This window comes from Etheostoma cragini, chromosome 8 (assembly GCF_013103735.1).
Source record: "Etheostoma cragini isolate CJK2018 chromosome 8, CSU_Ecrag_1.0, whole genome shotgun sequence".
Lineage (NCBI taxonomy): Eukaryota > Metazoa > Chordata > Actinopteri > Perciformes > Percidae > Etheostoma > Etheostoma cragini.
Window position 1 is genome coordinate 23,220,809 of NC_048414.1, and position 21,153 is coordinate 23,241,961.

Below are 21,153 nucleotides of genomic sequence, written 5' to 3' on the forward strand. Positions count from 1 at the left end.
CTTGTTGAATCTATGCCACGAAGAATTGAGGCAGTTCTGAAGGCAAAAGGGGGTCCAACCCGTTACTAGCATGGGGTAGCTAATAAAGTGGCCGGTGAGTGTATATACACACACGTACATATACTTACATTTTTATAAACACACACACACACACACACACACACACACACATATATACACACTTATATACATACACATAGACACACACACACACACACAGACATATAGAGTGAGGAAAATAAGTATTTGAACACCTTGCTATTTTGAAACTTCTCCCACTTAGAAATCATGGAGGGGTTTGAAATTGTCACTGTAGGTGCATGTCCACTGTGAGAGACGAAATCTAAAAAGAAAAATCCAGAAATCACAATGTATGATTTTTTAACTATTTATTTGAATGATACAGCTGCAAATAAGTATTTGAACACCTGAGAAAAGCAATGTTAATATTTGGTACAGAAGCCTTTGTTTGCAATTACAGAGGCCACACAGATTTTCTCTAGATCAGTCAGGTTTCTGGCCCGTTGCTGAGAAACATGGAGTTTGAGCTCCCTCCAAAGATTCTCTATTGGGTTTAGGTCTGGAGACTGGCTAGGCCACACCAGAACCTTGATATGCTTCTTACAGAGCAACTCCTTGGATATCCTTGCTGTGTGCTTCGGGTCATTGTCATGTTGGAAGACCCAGCCTTGACCCATCTTCAATGCTCTGAGGGAAGGAGGTTGTTCCCCAAAATCTCGCAATACATGGCCCCGGTCATCCTCTCCTTGATACAGTGCAGTTGCCCTGTCCCATGTGCAGAAAAACACCCACAAAGCATAATGCTACCACCCCCATGCTTCACAGTAGGGATGGTGTTCTTGGGATGGTACTCATCATTCTTCTTCCTCCAAACACGGTTAGTGGAATTATGATCAAAAAGTTATATTTTGGTCATATCTGACCACATGACATTCTCCCATGACTTCTCTGGATAATCCAAATGGTCATTGGCAAACTTAAGACGGGCCTTGACATGTGTTGGTTTAAGCAGGGGAACCTTCCATGCCATTCATGATTTCAAACCATGACGTTTTAGTGTATTACCAACAGTAATTGTGGAAACGGGGTTCCTAGCTCTTTTCAGTTCATTGACCAGCTTCTCCTGTGTAGTTCTGGGCTGATTTCTCACCTTTCTTAGGATCATTGAGACCCCACGAGGTGAGATCTTGCATGGAGCCCCAGTCCGAGGGAGATTGGCAGTCATGTTTAGCTTCTTCCATTTTCTAATGATTGCTCCAACAGTCTACCTTTTTTCACCAAGCTGCTTGGCAATTTCCCCGTTGCCCTTTCCAGCCTTGTGGAGGTGTACAATTTTGTCTCTAGTGTCTTTGGACAGCTCTTTGTTCTTGGATTCTAGTTGGATTCTTACTACTTGTACGGGGTGGACAGGTGTCTTTATGCAGCTAACGACCTCAAACAGGTACAATCTAATTTAGGAAAATAAATGGAGTGGATGTGGACATTTTGAAGGCAGACTAACAGGTCTTTGAGGGTCAGAATTGTAGCTGATAAGACAGGTGTTCAAATACTTATTTGCAGCTGTATCATACAAACATAAAGTTATAAAAATCCTACATTGGGATTTCTGGATTTTTTTAAAGATTTTGTCTCTCACAGTGGACATGCACCTACAATAATAATTTCAGACCCCCCCATGATTTCTAAATATGGAGAACTTGCAAAATAGCAGTGTGCAAATACTTATTTTCCTCACTGTACACACACACACACACACACACACACACACACACACACACACACACACACACACACACACACACACACACAGACACACACACACACACACACACACAGAGTGTATCCGTAAATATTCAACTATTTGTTGGCTTTTGGGGAGGAAAGACTACTAAAATACAATATTCATTAATGCCCTACACTACAGTAGTGGCCACACATGGTTTCCTTCCTATTTTCTAGTTTCTTACCTGCTTTTCTGCTCTCACAGCTATATTTTCATCCCTGAGTTTCTTGTTCATTTCAGTTTCCTAAACATGCAAAAAAAATACAGAACAATAAAGAGCCATATATTAGCTTTCTGGCAAATTGTCTTTGTTAGAATTGGAGTTTGATTGTGATGTAATAGAAATCACCATGTTCAGTTTCTGTTGCAGCTGCTGAAAATGCTGCTCTCTGCCTGTAGGACTATGGGCCTTGTCATGTCTAACTGATGACATTTTGGCCTTGATCAGCTTGTTACTGACCTCCTCCAACTCCTGAGAAAGCACCACACATTCCCACATTTGTAAAGAAAATAATTGTCCAAGTTGATTGATTTGTTTAAATACTTATAATATTTCTTTAAAGAAGACATATACTTGTTTTTAGGTTCACACTTGGGTTTCTACTAGAACATGTTAACATGCTTTAATGTTCAAATAACTCACATTGCCCATTGCTGCACTTATTTTTATCCTCAGTCTGAGATGCTGTTAGAGTGCAAGTCTCTTTAAGCCACCCTCCCAAAAAAGTCCAGTCTGCGCTGATTGGTCAGCAGTTACACTTCTTTGCTCCACTATTGCTGTCTCTGTACTACTTCTGTTGCAGCCAAATTGATTGCAACCGAGCTTATAGCGGGACTTCATAACCAGGAAAAATCACCAATAAAGGCTTTTATATCAAATTCTACACAACTGGACATTTTCCAGCAAGAATGTGTTTCGTAATTGGGGAGAAAATAAAAAGGCAGCCAAGATTGCAGCTTTTTCTGACGTTAACATGCAGCTACATGTAGTTAGCAATAGACTGTAGAGCAGAGTAGTTCAGACCAAAGATATGTGGTGAGAAGAACACTGCAGGCAAAAACTGCAGCAGTCTGAAATGACTGATAGCTGATAGTGTCGCCTGAGACTCAGCTTGACGCCAGTGGTTGGTTTTAGAACATAAGGGATGTCACCTGTTTCAACAGCCTATCAACTCATAACAAAGTCAGCTATTCAAGTCAGGTCATCAGTTTCCCAAAGTTATAGACCGGCACATGGTAGGTAGTTGCAAGTTATAACTTGCCCGAAATCGGGAAGAAATTAACATAGCAACCAAGATTACAGGTTTCCCTGGCTTTAGCATGTAGCTACATAAGAGATGACCATATCTTGAAAACCGTCCCAAAGTGACATGATAAGAGAGAGAGAGAGAGAGAGAAGTAGGTTTTGGCTCACATGGATTTCTTTTAAATACATTTACTTAATTATTTTACTGTAAACTTTTTACTTGGCTACAAACATTACCACATACAACATACCTTCTTTAGTGACACAATGTTTGCTTCTTGTTTTTCATTTGCAGTAGTCAGTTTCTTATTTATTTTCATGGCCTCATCAACTGTAAGAATTACACAAGGTAAGACACCATCATATTAATTGCTATGACATCACTACAATTGTCTTACATTACTTGTAATTAATAATTAAAAATAAGAAATTATTAAGTTACTAGTGACACACATGAGGACAGACAGAAAGGGTTGTCAGATGTCATGTTTTGTAAATAAGTGACAGCCATCGTAGAATGTGTTTAAACAGTGGGTTACGCATCTGTTAAAAACAGAGTGCAGTTTATTTACTCTTTTACTGACATGTGATGGGCAAACACATGATTTAAGCAGCTTTAGCTTCTGCTTTAGCTTCTACTCTGCAGAACTGGCTCATGGCTGTTGTTTGGCTTGTGCCTGTACCGTCAGAATATACCGTATAATTAAAAAACAAGATATAAAATGGAAATTAGTAAGTTTTAAAGGTTCTGGTGGGCTGATTTATTGTAACTTTGGACATGGCCAAGCTAGCTGTTTCCCACTGTTTTGAGTCTGTCTGTCAAGCAAAGCTAATTTGGTCTGTAGTAAGTGCACAGACATCAGAGTAGTAATGATCTTCTCATCTTAATCCCATCAAAAAAAGCTAAAAGATGATTTCCCCAAAATGTCAAGGTGTTCCTTAAGGAAAGGAGTTAGCCTTTAAAAAAGAAGCATGCTAGGTTACTCAGTTTAAAAGGGAGGCACAAAACAAGAGGAGGCAAAAGACAGCAAGACAGCTTTAGCTTCTGTTAGGATTTGAGACTACACTGTCTAGAGCTCACCATTAAGAGTGATATACACTAAAATCATCCACTATGTGGATAATCGGGTCGCAAAACAACACAGCTGGCAAAAATCTCAGAAATCTCAAAACACAGCTTTTTGCTGCACCTGGGCAATATTAGCAGATTATGCATCGTTACAAAAAGTACAGTAAACTACATTGGACAGGTGGTCAAGTGGATGACTAAAGGGCAGAAACGGCTCAATGGAGTCATGTCAACAGAACAGGCTGCTGGTTTTAATGCTTCATTCGCTCACATAAAGTTCCTTTTGCATTGAAAAGAAACATGATAGTGACCTTTGCTCATTCATCAGAACTCAACTCCAAAAGAATATCTTTACGTTGTAACTGGACATAACATAGAAATTAACATGCTGCAAAAAATGCCGAAGCTGATTCATGCTATTGTATCAACTCAGCACAGACCAAGATCTCTGAATTGCTTCCAGCACCTTGTTTATTAAGACCCAAAAGATTCAGGGTATTCTAGAAGCAAAATAAGGCCTTTTCTGGTAAGATCTAATAAAGTCAAATTTAAGTACCTTTTTTTAGGCATGCTATCAACAGCACGAACTGATAAGAGTGTAGAATGTTGTTAGTACAGTTCTGGCTGGCTGGCAAATTGTGTCTTTGCAGCATTGTATAATTTGTTTACCTACAATTTTCAAAACAGGGAGAACACACACCCACACCCACACCCCCACACACACACACACACACACACACCCTTTGATTACCATTTTGCTCTAGTTTCTCGTGGGCATGCTTCACCATGGCACACTGCCTGGATAGAGCACTGAAACGCTTCTCAACCTCCCCCAACTGGTTCAAGTGGCTATCCTTTGACCGGTTCTGCAAGGCTAATTTCTGTTCCTGCATAAGGGGTATAGTTAAAACAGACAAAAATATGAATGCCAGAAAAAAAAGCACAAAAATGTCAAGAGTGCCACTCTCATCAGTCTTTTAAAGCTATGACCAGCAGCTAGTTAGTAAGGTCTAGCATAAAGACTAAAAGCAGAGGAGAAAAACTAGACCATCTAAAATTTATGAATGCATTTAAGACTTATATAACATTAAAAACAAAACAAAAAACAGCAGATGTCTCTGACTTTCAATTCTCCTCATTTACATTGTAAGACTGGTGTCTGGTCACCCTGTGGAGAACCCAGAGTAGGATTGGGTACATGTAAATGGAATGTTCTTATAAAGCACTTTCTAGTCTCAACTACTACTCAAAGCGCTTTTACATAGAACCATTCACACACATTCATACAGTGAATGTGGGCCGAGGCTGCCATTCAAGGTGCCACCTACTCATGTGCACATGATCAGACACACATTTACACTCCAACGCAGCATTGGGGGCAACTTGGGGTTCAGTCTTGCACTTCAAAACAGGAATGCAGGGCCAGGGATTGAACCACCAACCTTCGGACTGGCAGGCAACTGCCATACCACTGAGCCACAAATGCCCCATTGTAGTCATTGTTTTTTTTCTGATATCCGTTCTAAGACAACTCAACTTATAAAATGGTGTTAACGTGCCTGAATCGATAAATAAGAGCACAGCTTATGCATTTCTAAGGCCATATGGTTGAATCATTTTTTTATTAAGAATGTAAATACAATGACATAACAAAACTGATTTTACTATTGCAATTACAGTTTAAGACAAAAAAAAATAACCCCAAGATGACAAAAGGTTATTTAACACCCAACAGGTCCAGATTTGTCGTGGCCATGACTGACAGCTGAAGGACCCATGAGATCTTGCAAATTCACGTAGAATAGAACCACAAAACCAACAACAGTTTGTTTCCATCCAGAGGAATAGAAGGGAAACAACTTTGTGCTTTGTTTTCAAGGTGGAGTGCAGGGAAATATGATCTGTCTGTTTTATTTTGAAAATTAACCCGATGTTTTATTTTGTTTCTGTGCTTGACTTCCTGTCCCGCACTATCCGCCATGTGCTGAATTACTGAGGAGCTCTCCGGCATCCAGCAAAAATAGAAGATCTGCGTATCTGCTCAAGAGGGCTGCGGATCGCCGGAGCTGGGAGGTGGCTGTATTTAAGTGGCTATTGGCTAACATTAGACTACCATTACCTGCTGTGAAGTTTAATGTTAACTAGCATTACATGCAGCAATGATTCTGTTCACTTTAATGTCCGTTTTAGAGCACCAGATAGCAGTGCAGCGGCACCAAAAACCACGTTGATATTCGGCCCGGTAGATACATAGTGTAGGGTGACCAAACGTCCTTTTTTCTTTCATGGGACCATTATAAGCATGTTCTTAACTTGACTGGCACTTTGCACACAATACTACGGTACTTTGTTTTGTGACGTAATTACCAAGAGGCTGCTTTGTGGGCAGATTGGACAGCGGAGCAGCATTGAAAAGCAAATTTTCAAAAAAGCTTTTTTTTTTAGCAAAGCTAGCACATTTGTTTCAGTGTCTAATAAAAGTGCTGAAGATCTCAAAGCTCGTATGGACACCAAAAAACCTTATCTTATTACATCGAAAAGGTTTGTTTACGGGAGCTGCTGTGTGGGTCTCGCCTAGACAGTGTGAAGGTACTGCCTGGACTGAAGCCGCCAGATACTCTGCAGAACTGGCTCATGGCTGTTGTTTGGCTTGTGCCTGTACCGTCAGAATATACCGTATAATTAAAAAACAAGATATAAAATGGAAATTAGTAAGTTTTAAAGGTTCTGGTGGGCTGATTTATTGTAACTTTGGACATGGCCAAGCTAGCTGTTTCCCACTGTTTTGAGTCTGTCTGTCAAGCAAAGCTAATTTGGTCTGTAGTAAGTGCACAGACATCAGAGTAGTAATGATCTTCTCATCTTAATCCCATCAAAAAAAGCTAAAAGATGATTTCCCCAAAATGTCAAGGTGTTCCTTAAGGAAAGGAGTTAGCCTTTAAAAAAGAAGCATGCTAGGTTACTCAGTTTAAAAGGGAGGCACAAAACAAGAGGAGGCAAAAGACAGTCGCACATTTTGATAGATATAGTATACTGTTACAGGGGAAACCGTTGTCAAGGGATTGTTTTCTTTGTGGGATGAAGGAATCAACTCAATACACGCCTCAGAGCCCTTTATCGCTCTTCAAACTGCCATTATAGTTTAAATGTCTGTATCAAGCTGAACAAATTTTTCTTTACTTCACTTTCGTTTTCCCACCCAATCCCTTCCTTTGCTTTAATTCTCACTCCCTCCTATCCCTCTCCAGTACACCAGCTCACTTCCACTCCCTCTCACTCTACTGAGCCAGTGTTATGTGAAGAAGGTTAAACCGAGCGAGGTCCAGTTATAAAACATTTTAATAGAGATATTTTCTCTGCTGTGCTGGCAGTTCAAAGTGTCACACACTCCCTATCCGTTACTTCTCATAAGCTCTTCCCTCTAAACCTATCCCTCCTTAGCACCATTCCCTTATCCTCGTCTTAATTTTTCTCCCTCCCACCCTCTGTCAACAATTTGTATAAAATCATTACTTACCAGCTCACTTGATTTCTTCTCTAAGTTGTACTTCAGTAACTGTGAAACATAAGTAAAAGAAAATCAACTCTGATGAACCAAGCATTGTGGCTTAATTTGAATGAAGCTTAACAAAGAAAATCAGAAGAGTTTCTGCACATTTACCCAACATTTGCAAACACAATAAATCAAGATGCCACATCATTTGAATTAGGGCTGTCGAAATTAACCCAATAATGAGGATTTAAAGCAAATTCCTTTAATGCCACGTGTTTTGACCCATGATAAACGCATGCACGTTCTGTGATTTGGGCCTCGGGCCACTCCGTAGTTTGGGAATCAGAAAGTGATGCAGTAGCAGTAATATTCTGCATGGTTAGCAGAAACAGACCTCCTTGAGTATAGGGTGGTGATGGCGCAATGGATATGACACATGCCTTTGGTGTGGGTGACCTGGGTTTGAGTCCAACTGCGATACATCAACCAACGTGTCCCTGAGCAAGACACTTAACCCATACTTTCTCCAGAGACGTGCAACCTCTGATATAGCAATTGTATGTTTTGGAAAAAAGCATCAGCTAATTAACATGTAATGTAATGAGTAGAATGGATAAGGAAAAGGATCTTTTGAATGGCCACTTCAGTTTCAAAGCCCTTCAAGATGATTCTCTGAAAAGTCTTAAGTTATTTGCGTGTACTGCCAATGTGAATTGAGTTACCACCAGAGTACGTAATATCATTTTCTGGCCAAGCATGCAGGAAACCCTCCCCCCCTCACCAAAGGCAGACCACGCTAGATGTCATATGTGCCCGTTGCTAATCCTGAGCGTCCTTAAACAGTTAAATGTGTGAGGTGTTATAAAGGTTTATTGTACTGTAAACTGGAGAACAAACAGAGAACACTACCTACAAAGGAATTGTGAAAGTTCCACGAGATTTTTTTCCCAAAAAGAAAAAGGCAATGAGATGCTTGCTTACTGAGCAGTAGAGAGTAAAAAATGTAAAGTAAAAATGACACTTTAGTTTAATGTCTGACTTGGTTAGGAAATTAAATCATTCATAATGAACGAATCTTTTGTGCAACGTATTGAATCGTATTATGTTGATTCAAATCACGTCAAATTGCACTGCATCGCAAAAACGGGGCATATGCATCCTTATGTATGTTATATGATTACTGGCAATGCATCAAACTGTGTATCGCATCGGCTTTAGATCTGAGATGCACATCCCTTGTAAATACTGAACTATATTTCTATAGTTATTCATCAGCCAGGTTGTTTATTGAGATTTAAATACACTGCTATGAAGAATTATTTAGATTTATTAAGGGTTAATTGAACCATACTGTTCCACTGGAGCTCAAATTTGTAATTTAGCAGATTGTCAAGGTATGGCAAGTAAATCACTTCGATGCCACTGGTGTGAAAATGTGTTAAATTAAAAGGAACCCACCAGACCATGTCACAAGAATTAACACAACTGGGCCTCACTTTAGCCAAACAACACAGTCAGGGTCTCCCAGATAGAATATCAAAAACAGTCTCTATTGTCTCTGTAATATGGCTGGGTTGTTAAAGTGCAGCGGACCGTGGGGATGGCTGTATATCAGCTCTGTGGTGTCAAGCCTGAAGACAAACACTCACAGACTAAGTCAGGCCTATGCCTAACGCCCTAAGCTTTTGACTGTGGTTGGGCATGAGCTTTCGTTATTTACTTATCCCTTTTAACAGTTTATTGGTAAAAATAAATCATTTTTTCACATTTTAAAGGAAGAACGAGAGACAGAAAGAAAAAAAGGGAGCTCTCTGTGTGTGTGTGTGTGTGTGTGTGTGTGTGTGTAAGTGTGTGTGTGTAAGTGTGTGAGTGTGTGTGTGAAATCGAGACAGAAAGAAGAGGCTGTGAGTGTTGCACATCTCCGTACTTGAAGTGTCTTCAGCTCTTCTTTTAGGTTGTTAATCTCCTTATCCTTTAACTCAGCACTGACCTGGTATTTACCCTGAAATGTTATATTATTATTATGAGTGTCAAAAAAGAAATAAATACCAAATCACAGCATGAAAAAACTCACTCCAAGGGCCAAGATTATGCAACTGAGAGGAGTGAATTTACTACAACACTAAAAACACATAAAACATTGAATAAACTGCTCCGAGTATTGTGACATTTTTAAGAATAAGCCCTTCATACCTTCTCCTCCTCAATGTTTCTTATTTTTGCCTGAAGCTTGAGTGGGGAAAAAAAGAAAATCACTAGAAGGTTTTAATGAATTGTTAAGTCTTCTTTGAGATACAGTATATGAAAACTTTAACCAAACAGTAAAAACTTACCTGCTCTTTTACATTGATGAGTGACTCTGTGTGCTGGTTTGCCACTGTTTCAATTTGATGTTGTAGGGATTCCTGTCAAACAGGAAAATACTTAATCAATCAAAACAAGTGATGATTAAAGCGTAACTCAAAATGCAACCTAGGGTCTTTTTGTGAATGTACAAATCAAATCAAACTTTCTTTTAAAAGCATAATTAGGAAGGAAACCTTTCTTTTTAGTAAACTCTGTGTACACAAACAATGTTCTCAATACTGAGTTCATGTCTAGAGCCCCTGGTGATACTTTGAGCAAAGTCTCATGTTGTGTCAAGCCTTCTTGGTGTTTTAAAAATAGTGATTTTGATGCTCTCATAGTGACGCTAGCTTTCCCATTCAAAAGGCCATTCGAACGAAAATGAGAATACGTTAAATCTTAAAAGTGCCGTTTCCGTCCTCATTATGCTTTTAAACAAAAGTTTGACTCAGATACATTGACAAAAAGACCCTAGGTTGCATTTTGATAAGAGTTATGCTTTAATTAAGTATAACATATAAAACTTTATTATTTTAAAATAACAATAGTGGTGTGTATGATCTTTTGTGAATGTCCACCTTAGTAACAACATAAAGGTAATATTAAAGGTGTTGATGTAATGCCGCTAGGCCCAGCTGTACCTTCTCCCAGTCCAGCTCCTGTTTCTCCAACGCCAGTTTATTGATCTGATCCTCAAAGCGTGTCTCTGCATCCTGTAACATGGAAAGGCATCATTTACATAAAAGTTAATACTCAACTATCCAAGGAGCAATCACACATACGGAGTAAAAAGTAATTCACAATTTGACACACAGACAACCTGGTGACACCTGCTTAATGAAATAAGACTGTTAATTTAGATGGGGTGATGGCTGGTACAATGTGATCTTACCAGGCATGGCATTGGCTAAAAATCTGTTATCTCTTCCACTATGTAAGCAGATAACTCTCTGGAGTTGAGCCAAAACTGCAAAATGCAGTATGTTTTCCTGGTTCATTCCCCCGTATCTTTTGTAGAAGCACACATAGTAGAAAGAGGAACATTAGAGGGGAGGTGATATTTGTGGAAAGCCATCCCTATCCTCCCTTTTCCCTGGGAGAAGGCAGGTAAAAGTCAATTGCTCTCTACATCCATGAGACTTTTTATGTGCTCGTGGGAGTTGCTTATCTCACTGAGTTTATTTTATAAGTTCCAATTAAACTATGCTACCAGCGTGGCACTACACTTAAAAAAGGTGCACAGGAGATGAGGCTGTTATTTTTCCACTGAGGAATACTTATTTTGTGTGTGTGTATGTGTGTGTGTGTGTGTGTGTGTGTGTGTGTGTGTGTGTGTGTGTGTGTGTGTGCCTGGTAGTCCATGTAAATCAAAGTAGGCAACTAAGGACTGAGGGCAATAAAACCTTTTCATTTGTATTTGTCTAAACAATATGTCATAATATTTGATTTTGCTTATTGTGTTTAAATGTATGACTGTTAACATAAGGTATTTGCCATTAGCTTTTAATTTCTTTGCTGTTTAATTGCTGTCTTTTTACTGGGCAAAAAAAAAGAATCTGGGCATGAAAACGTTATTTATTTATTATTTATTTAATAGTCTAGTTGGAATAAGTTAGACAAAGTTTATCCTAATGTTTTCAAGTAGCCTATATTATTGATATTGTGATAAGTCAATGTAAGTTTTCATTTATATTTCAATTAGAATAATTTGTATTTATTTAACTATTGTAAAAAGCTTCTTATGTCACTAAATGTCATATGTACTCACCATTGACAACATTGTTTCACACATGTAGTCCTTACATTTAGGGTAAAGTATAGCACATTATCACAAACTAAAGAAGTGGGTTGTACTGTATTAAAAAAAAGAAAAAGAAAACAAACCCCTGGAATTTGACCTGCTCAGGAATGTCCGGCACCATCATGACATCCTCTCGCTTCTTAACCTCTCCACCCCATAAACGCCACAACTACAAAGTGATACTTTGATAACAGCAGCGCCTGAGGAGGATCAGACTGATTTACCATCTTATGCTTGTGTCCCAGTTAACATGACTATAACAATAAAAACTAAATGGCAACAAATGACCAACATCCCATTTTTGCTCGTCTAACCTTTAAACACACTCACAATGTGTTGCCAGGTTAAAAGCACTTGCTGAAGGGGCGATAGCATTAATAATAGGGGTCCAAGCCTGAGGCTGTAGTTACTGTGGTAGCAAAGCTACGCGGTTCACACAGCAGGGCTATGGAGCCCTTTTGTTTTTTCTAAAGATTTTTTCTTCTTCTTCACTATTTTTCTTCTCTGACTTGACCTCTAAAGCCTAAACCGTACATGGAAAGGGGCAAAATTCTGCAAGGACCTCAGGCGCAACAAATTACACAATCTAATTACTAGGTGGCGCTATAACAAGAAAAACATGTTTGGCCCTGTAACTCCAAAACCGTAAAACACATTCAAAAACGAGATATCCTTGTGTCATTGTCTGAATCCACCTGAATCTCCTGATATAAGCCACGCCTTTACGCATTTAAAAAAAAAAGATTAGCCCATCTAACCGATCTTCATGAAACTTGGTAAGCAGCATCTCAAGACAGACTTTCCAAAAATGTATTAAAATTCTGTAGGAAAAAAATTGCTTAACTTACGGAAGAACAAATTTGTGTAGTTAAGTATGAAAACACCAACTTTACCATAGCTCAACCAAAATAAATGCTATAAACGCAAAACTCTATATTCTTGTTTGCCATGATCCTGGGGAGGTCCCCAATTTTACAAAAATTGGCCACTAGTGGTTGATACAAGTCCAAAAGTTTATATGAATGGGGCATCCAACTGTTACAAAATTTAGAGAGTACCATCTAGAACCACTACTGAGGCCAAATCTACGATGGGGTACTAATTGGTCAAAGTAGGCATAGTCTATGGGACCCACGTCTGGATTAATCACTTACACTAATGTGAGCAACTTTAAATTTACAGGGTAGATGTACAATGGGTCATGGACCTCACGTACCAGAAATTACACATGTGGACCACTAGGTGATGCTATAATGTGTTGTTGCCTTTAACTCCCACATTACACATTGCGCATTAGAAATCTATACATCCACGTGTTCCTTGAATTAGGCTGAATCTGACATACAATCCACAAACATTTCTGCTGAAAGGTTTTTTTGCAATGCCAAAACTTTTTCAAACTCGTCCTAGGACATTTGACCGATCTACACAAAACGTGGAATAAAGCATCTCCAGATGGACCTGAACAAAAGTTATTACAAGAATTTTGCTATGTTAAAGTTAACAACCAAACAAATTTTCCTAGCTAACTACCACAAACAGTTCACATCTCGACCAAATTAAATGTTATCAGCAAAGAAGTTGAGATCATTGTTCATCCCACTAAAATACTCTGTACAAAATATGGCAAAGATAGGCCACTAGGGAGCGCTATAATCAACATTTATTTGTTTTGGCCAATAATTCAATGCATTTAAATGGAAACTTTGCAATTGCAATATTGCCACAGTAAGTGCTTTCACACAAACATTTGGTAAAGATCAGCAACTAGAGGGCGCTACAGTCAACGTAGACCATTTTCGATCCATATACTCAATCAATGTTAATGGGATATTTGTAACGGCAACATAACACGTACTTGACGTTTGCCTCCCCACCCTTATGCTTTCACGCGTTCACCGGATCATTGGGGGTGGCTCGCATCGGAGCCAACTGGCACTGGGAGGCTTGGACCTCGTCATAACTGCTTGCAGGTCTAGTTTATTTTTGTTACTTTTACAAATAAAGTAACTTTCCACGTCCAATACGCCTCTTATCTAGATAGCTGAAAGGGGCAGCTGGTTTTCTCTATGACACTTTAATACCAACTCTCCTACTACTTATATGGAATCAAACTGCTCTTTAACTAAACAGAGAGCCATTAGTGTCTACGTTCTACTCAGTAAATAGTGATGTGATGCAGAGGAAGACAAAATTTGACATTTCTTTTAGAGATACACTATAAATCATTTTAAGCTGCCTTTAAAAATGTGTTAATTGAACTGAGGTTTAAATCTCGTTTGAAGTCATCTTATGAGTTTTGGAAATTTAAAACTTTAAAGTTAACTTAAGACAGCTAGTGTAATGAAGTTAAAACGTTACTATATGATTTGCTTTCTATTTACATTTTTTCACTTTGAAAAGGTATTTTCATTTGGCACGAAGAACCACTGCAGCTGCTCCTGTTGGAGCCACTTTGTACCAGTTAGCACAAAAGGCGATAAGCAAGACAGCTGCTGCTGACCTTAATAAACTATGTGTATGCAAGGGGGTAGGGACAGAATTTTATACCAGCCTTCTTTATGTCCCATTTTTCATTATTAAGGACTAATGAAAAATGAAATGAAAACTGATGACTTCATTTGACATGTATTGAAGACACACAGCAAGTTTCCATATGTGTTCTTCAAGCTATACAAAGAATGCTCACGTGCTGTTTCTTTAGAAACTTAATTAATTGAGTTGACTGTACACTTAGAATTACATGTACCTAACCCATCTGTTCTTTACATTTATTTAACTCCTCATTTTAAGTAAAAGAAAACGTTGAGAAAATTTAAGTAGGATTAACTTGAAATTATTAAAAAATATTATTGTTGAAGTGGAAAATATCAGTGGATTTTACTGAATTCCTGTATGATTTTTACAGTGTACATTCTCTATATCATAGCTTAGTTTCGGTTACTGCTTGAACAAATATATGTAAATAGACGGCAGTATATATATTCTATATTCTATATATTCTGTTGCTCAGTGGATCACAACCTCGCGTCGGAACTCTGACAAGCGTTTGCAAGATAGATTTTAAAGGTTGCAAGATGATTAACAAAACAAAAGCTGTCAAACATTCTTAACAGCTATGGCCATGTTCTGCAGGAGATGGAGAAGAAGTTAGCAGAATTAGAAGATAGAAACCAAAGAGGCAATATTCGCATGGTCGGGCTGATGGAGTGATTAGAAGGCTCTAACGCTATTCAATATCTCACACGTTCCCTTGAATGGCTAATGTACAGATCCACATTATCAGAGCCCACCAAGTCTACAGTGACCACCCAGAGAAGAACAACTTTGCTACTTGTACGCTGATCTTCATTATATTTTGCTACTCAACCAGACAGGCTATTCTCCAGGCTGTGCACACATGGACCCTTTCCTATTTGGGTGTAGTGTATATTAAACTCTCCACGACGCACATACATGGAGCACCTGAAAATACACTAGACACTTGGCCGAGCATCGTTGACTCTGAGGTCCGGGCTGTAGCCTTGTGCTACAAGTTAGAAGTCCGGACTGCAGCACCAGGCTACAGCCTGGACCTCTAACTTGTGCAGGTGTTTGGTTCCATGTCTTGTTGTCTGTCTGTCTCTTTGTCTGTGTGTGTGTGTGTGTGTGTGTGTGTGTGTGTGTGTGTGTGTGTGTGTGTGTGTGTGTGTGTGTGTGTGTGTGTGTGTGTGTGTGTGTGTGTGTGTGATTGTCTGTTTCTGCATGTGTTGTTTTGTCTCACTCCATCCTTTTTTTTGTTTTGTCTCCTTTCCCTCTCTGTGCGCTTTTGGCCCTGGGACACGTTCTATTGTCCCAGTGTATTTTTTGTGACTGTTTGTGGTTTCTGAGTTCAAAAAGAAAATTTTAACCACAAAAAAATGCTTAGGAGAAAAGTTACAAGAAAGCATATTCCTGCTACAAAATTAGTATGTTTAATGTATACATACATTCCTCTAACAAAAAGTTTTTTTGTGAATTATGAGTAAATTATACATCCTTAGATTAACTAAGGTTAAAAATAAAACAAAGGAAAAATATGTTTTGGGTAACTGAAGCCCTACAGTAGCTGGGGCTCCTCAATGGGCAGCTGTGAAGCAGGGTTCCTCCCAGCGTATCACAAGCATGGTGACCCACCAGGCCTAAGCTACCGGGACAACAGGCCACACATGCAATGCATCGTTTCAAGGTAATATAACTACAAGGGTTCAATCACTGTTTTAGATTGTGACATCCAAAGACCAATGCCTAAAAAAGCCCAACACCTGCTGGTTCTAAAAACATTGACCACTGTGCCCTTACAGTAATAATAGTACTGGAAATCTTAACCAAAAGAGATCTTTTGTCAATAATGCATCAATATGAAAAGCCACACACATACGGGAAATGTTAAAATTGCTACTATACCCTCCGAATATGCAGCTCCTCTACAGCCTCAAGTAGATGGGTTTTAAATTCCAACAACTGTAGTAAGATGGTGCCTCCACTTTCTGCTTGACATCGAGCGTTAGGCAGAGACAGCTCCTGCTCCAACACAGGTCCTCCTAACTACATGAGAAAAGAAAGAACAATGAATGCTTCTAATTTACCTTTACAAATACTTATTAATAGGCAATTCTAAGATACACAATTAGGGCATTAGATGAGGCTGTTGGACAAAGTCAGTGCATGTTCAAGAAAGTAAATTCTTCCTGCACACAATAAGAAAGAGTGAAAAAGTGTTTTCAACAAAGAGCTAACAGTTAAACACCTTGAATGAGTGACACATGATTCATTGGCAGTATAATTGCCGGACGTATTCTGCAGCTTAATGTCAGGATCCATGCAGAAAAAATGTGATGATTTGTTTCGGAAAACAAAGCTGAGACAGATAATATAGCCAGGAATTATTTATAGCAAATGTTTTTTGTTGAAATCAAACCAAAAAATACATTAAAACAAATCAGTTCATGAATTTGCTTTGCATTGTCCTCTACTGTCACAAATAGTAACTTACAGTGGTGTGGGTGGGGAGTGTCCCGGAGTCAGCACTGAGATCCATCGAGTTGTTTCAGGGCAGGCCAAGGTCCTATCTACTGCCTGTTAATCAAAAAAAAAAAAAAAAATTAGTTTAATAAGCAGTAACAATTTGCTTTCCCACCCACATGCTTATAATTACTTCCTCATCTGCAGTTTTTACTGCTAAATGATTTTATTAGAAATAACATGCTAGCACATTAAAGCCTCGTAATGTTTCTCAATCACTACAATCTAACCTAATGGCTTTGAAAGGACCATTATGTTTTTTTCTGTCTTTGTTTTACACCATTCCCATTGCAGTGAGAAGATAACACCTTGATAAGCCATCTAAGTTCAAATGAACCAGACCATTGACACTAATAGGGGTCAAGGCAATAACACTGAATGGACAAATTGCACTGTCAATGCTTTTTAAATTATCTAGGTTATTTTATTTTACCGGTGGATGGTTCTCTGAAACTGTCTCTGTCCCCTCAACATAACCAAGAAACTGAGTGAGTGACGCATACACGCAAATACACACTTAAGAGAAAATATTACTATTTAAGTGGGAGGTCTCCACTAGCCACTGATCTCTTAATAGAACAGACCTTTTTCTCCCATTTAACCTGCACTGGTATCAATCATGTTAGAGAATTAAATGATCCCTGCTAGAATTGGCTACTATCATAAAATGACAGTGTGACCCCAGGTTGAGGGGGGAGGGGACGCGCAAACGTGTGTTAGTGTGTTAAAGCGATAGTGTTTGTGTGTCTTATGTGCATACTGTAAATGTGTATGTGACTGGGAGTGAGGGAGTAGACAACAATGTTTGCTTTTCCTGTGATCCAGTTGAGCAGGTATTAACCACCATATATAAGCCATGAAAAGACAAATTAAAAGAACTGCTTTCATTAAATGGGAACATTTCTATCAAGCAACATGATGTCTGTATTAGCTTGTGGTGAGTTATGTTAGCTACTGTTCTGTAATGCACTGGTGAAAATAAAGTTAAACCACACCTATGAGATTATAATACAAGTATTCATATTACAGCTAACAGCAATACAATAACTGAACTACAGCAAGACTAGTGTTAAAGTGTACACCAATCGGTATTTTAATCAATACAATTTATCACATCACAGAAGGGAAAGCACGGGTGTAAAATTAATTAAATGATGGCTCATCATTTCATTTAGCTGGTTCAATTACAGGGTCCTTGAGTTTTGTGCATGATGGCTCACTGTCACAACATCATGGCTTACTGGCATCTAAATGTTATTAGGAACACCTGTGCTTTTCCCCTTTTTCCTACTAGGACAATTTAAGATGTCTTCTGTGAAGCCTATTACACAGCTAACTTAGCTCAGTTTTAATGTTACCAGGTTTTTTACATTTTATCAATAAAGACTATACTGCTCCATTCCCTGGCTCTATTGCTATTTATAAATTTCAAATTTGTCTTTAGAATGAGCTAGACTGTAACAATGCTATCTTTTTATTTAAAGAGAGAGAGTGAAAATGTTAACTTTTTCTTTTAAAAAGTGATAAAGTGAAAGTTACTCTTTAGACTATTTCCAATTGCCAATTAACAGCTTTATCTAATGATAACCCCTAAGCTAACCACCTTTTTAGTCCGAATTGGTATATTACATAGATTTGGTATAGTGTAAGGCTTTTTTTATTTTGACTTAAATCAACACAATTAAGACTGAAAATAAAGATTTGATTGCATTGCATTCTTCATTACAATGCAGTGTTCTATTGGAATTACAGCTAGACTTTAACGTTAGCTAGCCAAAACTTTAGCCTTACATAACACAAAAAGCTAACTGTTAGCTAGCTAACTATAACAAAATGTTAGCTAGCATGAGCCTCCATATTGCTAACGTAAACCAAAACAAAGATAACTTTAGTTTTTCCATCCAATTTAAGGGTAATATTGTTAAAATAGTGAATGTTCACATTAATTAAAACGTTTGTTGCAAACATTTGTTTAAAGTGAATTAGGCTAGTCAGGTAAAATGGTGGTTTGTTGAGGCTGCTACATTACCTTTGGTGGTTAGCCAGAGCAAGTGAAGGCAAAATGCTGCTCATGCGATCAAAAGAAGCTCACTTGCCACTGAGTAGACGACTTTTGATGGTTTGCTATTGACATAAAAGACACTGAATATTGTTCAAACCACAAATTAAATAGTTGAAATCCATGTTTTTCCTTTTCTCGTTCTTTGTAGCCACAGCGTAGAGCTGGCAAGCCTATGGGCATAACAAGCTTTGGATTGTAAAGTTAGGTCGGTGCTCATTTCTTATTAATTAATAATCTGTATTCTTAGGACTTGTTTCAGCGTGTAATATGAAGACATCATGTCGACAATGGACCTGGAGAATCTTTGGCGGTAGGCCATGTAGGCTACAACCGTTCCATTAAACTCCTGTGTCATAGAGGGGTTTAGCCATTGGTACCATCTAGCGGTTAACTATTGAACTTTCACATGGAAGGAGCTTCTGCTTGGACGTGGTTTGTTTCACAGGTTGCTTTCTCCTGCGTGTCCATGCACCTTTATCAACTAAAGACACGAGTTTCTTATTCACAGGCTTTTCCATCATTTGGTAGACATGGCATCGATAAAAGAAAGAGCCGCGGCGTTAAACCTTGCAGAAAAACTGTGTGTGCCTCCTCAGGGTAAGTTAATCAAATCGCATTTCAACAAGTTGTTTGGCCTGTTCATGTGAGTTTATTTTATCTGGGCCAACTACGATGAACCAAACGCACTAAAATGTAGGCTACTGAAGTTGTTGGTCAATCCTCACTAATTAACAAGCAACCCCAGTTCACCCCTGCTGAAGTAGTTAGACTGCCTGTCCCCGTCCTACCTATCTCTAGCCTGCTCCAACCCTACACAGGTCCTGTGTAAATTATGTCTCTTTTGATTTTCTCTGTGTTCCTTTGTCTTAGCTCATGGAGTGGCCAGTAAACCAGTCCAGTCTCACTCTGTGTGGAGTGGCCTCATCTCCCACCTCAGGTCTTCTGTGACAGTGAAACGTCGACGAGTCCACCTTAAGTCTCACAACGACTGTTTCCTTGGCTCAGAGGCTGTTGATGTGGTGGCAGAACACATCAGTTGTGTCAAAGTCTTTGAGGGTGGGTGTGTGCGTTGGGCAGTGGATTTGGTATATGGTTGCATTCTATGTTCTTCCATTTGACTCAAGCTATCTCCTCATTTTTTTCTTTTTATTTATAAGCCAAAAGACGTTCAACAACACTTCCCCTTTCTGCTTTGTTAACATTTAAGGTGCCAATGTGTTACGGGACAAAGTGGTGTGTGTGTGCCAGGCTCTGTTGGACTGTAATGTGTTTGAGGCCGTGGGTACCAACGTGTTTGGCAAAGACAAGAAGCAGGATGTGTTTCAGGACAGCAAGAGTGCTCTTTACAGGTTATACACAAGAACATACTTATCAAGCTACCTATTTTTTTCGGCAGTTAAAATGTCTATTCACAATGGCTGTGAATGTGTTAACATGGTGCCTTTTTTACACACAGGTTTGTAGGTGTGTGTTCTCCTTCGGTCGATGAGTTGGAAAGAAGTTTGCTTGCAAAAGGGATCCAAAGACTCTTCTGCAGTTCTCCTTCAGACAGGTAAAAAGTCTAAATAATTTTGAGTCACAAGTCTACATTTAAAAAAAATCATGTAATGCAGTTCAATGCAACACCACCACTAACTACAGCCTCCTAAATAACTATAGAGTTAAACCTATTTCATACAGTCTGAAAAGTCACACATTAATTGTCTATGTGTATCAGTAAATTGCATAATGTCAAGGGTGTAGGCTATATCAATGTGGGATCATGAACTCCAACCTATCCAGGTTATTTAAAAAAAAAAAAAAGACATCTTTCACCAAATGGTGTGCCATTGGTATTACACTATCTTGGCAGTTTTCCAAGAGCATTTCCTCCTGTTTAAATGGATTTATAGTGAGAGAGGATTGAACGCCACAGAGGAGTAAACTCTCCAGTTTAAGCCAAAAGTCTCATGCTCATCTGTTACTGAAGATATGTGAGATGGGTGTACTTGCTAAATGAATTGAATGAATTAAGCATCATCACTTGCCTAAGCTATCCTGATTATGTTGAGAATATGAATAAAATCTTTTGATCACAGTATACAGCATTATATATCAAAAGTCTGTACCATGATTTACATTTTCTGGAAAGTCTATTAAAAAAACAATTAAAAGAGTACTTCACTGATTAAGCATTGCACTATAAGAATAGCTTGTCAAAATATGGCACCCACAATAGTGTGTGTGTGTGTGTGTGTGTGTGTGTGTGTGTGTGTGTGTGTGTGTGTGTGTGTGTGTGTGTGTGTGTGT

General features: G+C 38.7%; 2 protein-coding genes across 4 annotated transcripts in view; one reads left to right on the plus strand and one right to left on the minus strand.

The window, feature by feature from the left end:
• LOC117948596 (sporulation-specific protein 15-like) overlaps positions 1–19,133 on the minus strand; it is a 31,815-nt gene extending 12,682 nt beyond the window's left edge. For both annotated transcript variants that reach the window (XM_034878324.1, XM_034878323.1), the window contains exons 1-13: positions 19,056–19,133; positions 18,832–19,009; positions 16,774–16,856; positions 16,185–16,325; positions 10,600–10,671; positions 9,946–10,017; positions 9,806–9,841; positions 9,540–9,614; positions 7,637–7,675; positions 4,871–5,006; positions 3,302–3,381; positions 2,154–2,276; positions 1,989–2,048 (exon numbers count right to left, since the gene is read on the minus strand). In XM_034878324.1, coding sequence (XP_034734215.1) covers positions 1,989–2,048; positions 2,154–2,276; positions 3,302–3,381; positions 4,871–5,006; positions 7,637–7,675; positions 9,540–9,614; positions 9,806–9,841; positions 9,946–10,017; positions 10,600–10,671; positions 16,185–16,325; positions 16,774–16,818 — 879 coding nt within the window. In that variant the 5' untranslated portion in view covers positions 16,819–16,856; positions 18,832–19,009; positions 19,056–19,133. The remainder of the gene's footprint in view (positions 1–1,988; positions 2,049–2,153; positions 2,277–3,301; positions 3,382–4,870; positions 5,007–7,636; positions 7,676–9,539; positions 9,615–9,805; positions 9,842–9,945; positions 10,018–10,599; positions 10,672–16,184; positions 16,326–16,773; positions 16,857–18,831; positions 19,010–19,055) is intronic.
• Positions 19,075–21,153, plus strand: part of LOC117948623 (DEP domain-containing protein 7-like) — a 13,932-nt gene continuing 11,853 nt past the window's right edge. The window contains exons 1-4 of one of the 2 annotated variants that reach the window (XM_034878375.1): positions 19,075–19,174; positions 19,735–19,920; positions 20,072–20,213; positions 20,321–20,416. In XM_034878375.1, coding sequence (XP_034734266.1) covers positions 19,132–19,174; positions 19,735–19,920; positions 20,072–20,213; positions 20,321–20,416 — 467 coding nt within the window. In that variant the 5' untranslated portion in view covers positions 19,075–19,131. Of the gene's footprint in view, positions 19,175–19,253; positions 19,462–19,734; positions 19,921–20,071; positions 20,214–20,320; positions 20,417–21,153 lie in introns of those variants that run through there. The other variant, XM_034878374.1, reaches the window with a different exon arrangement.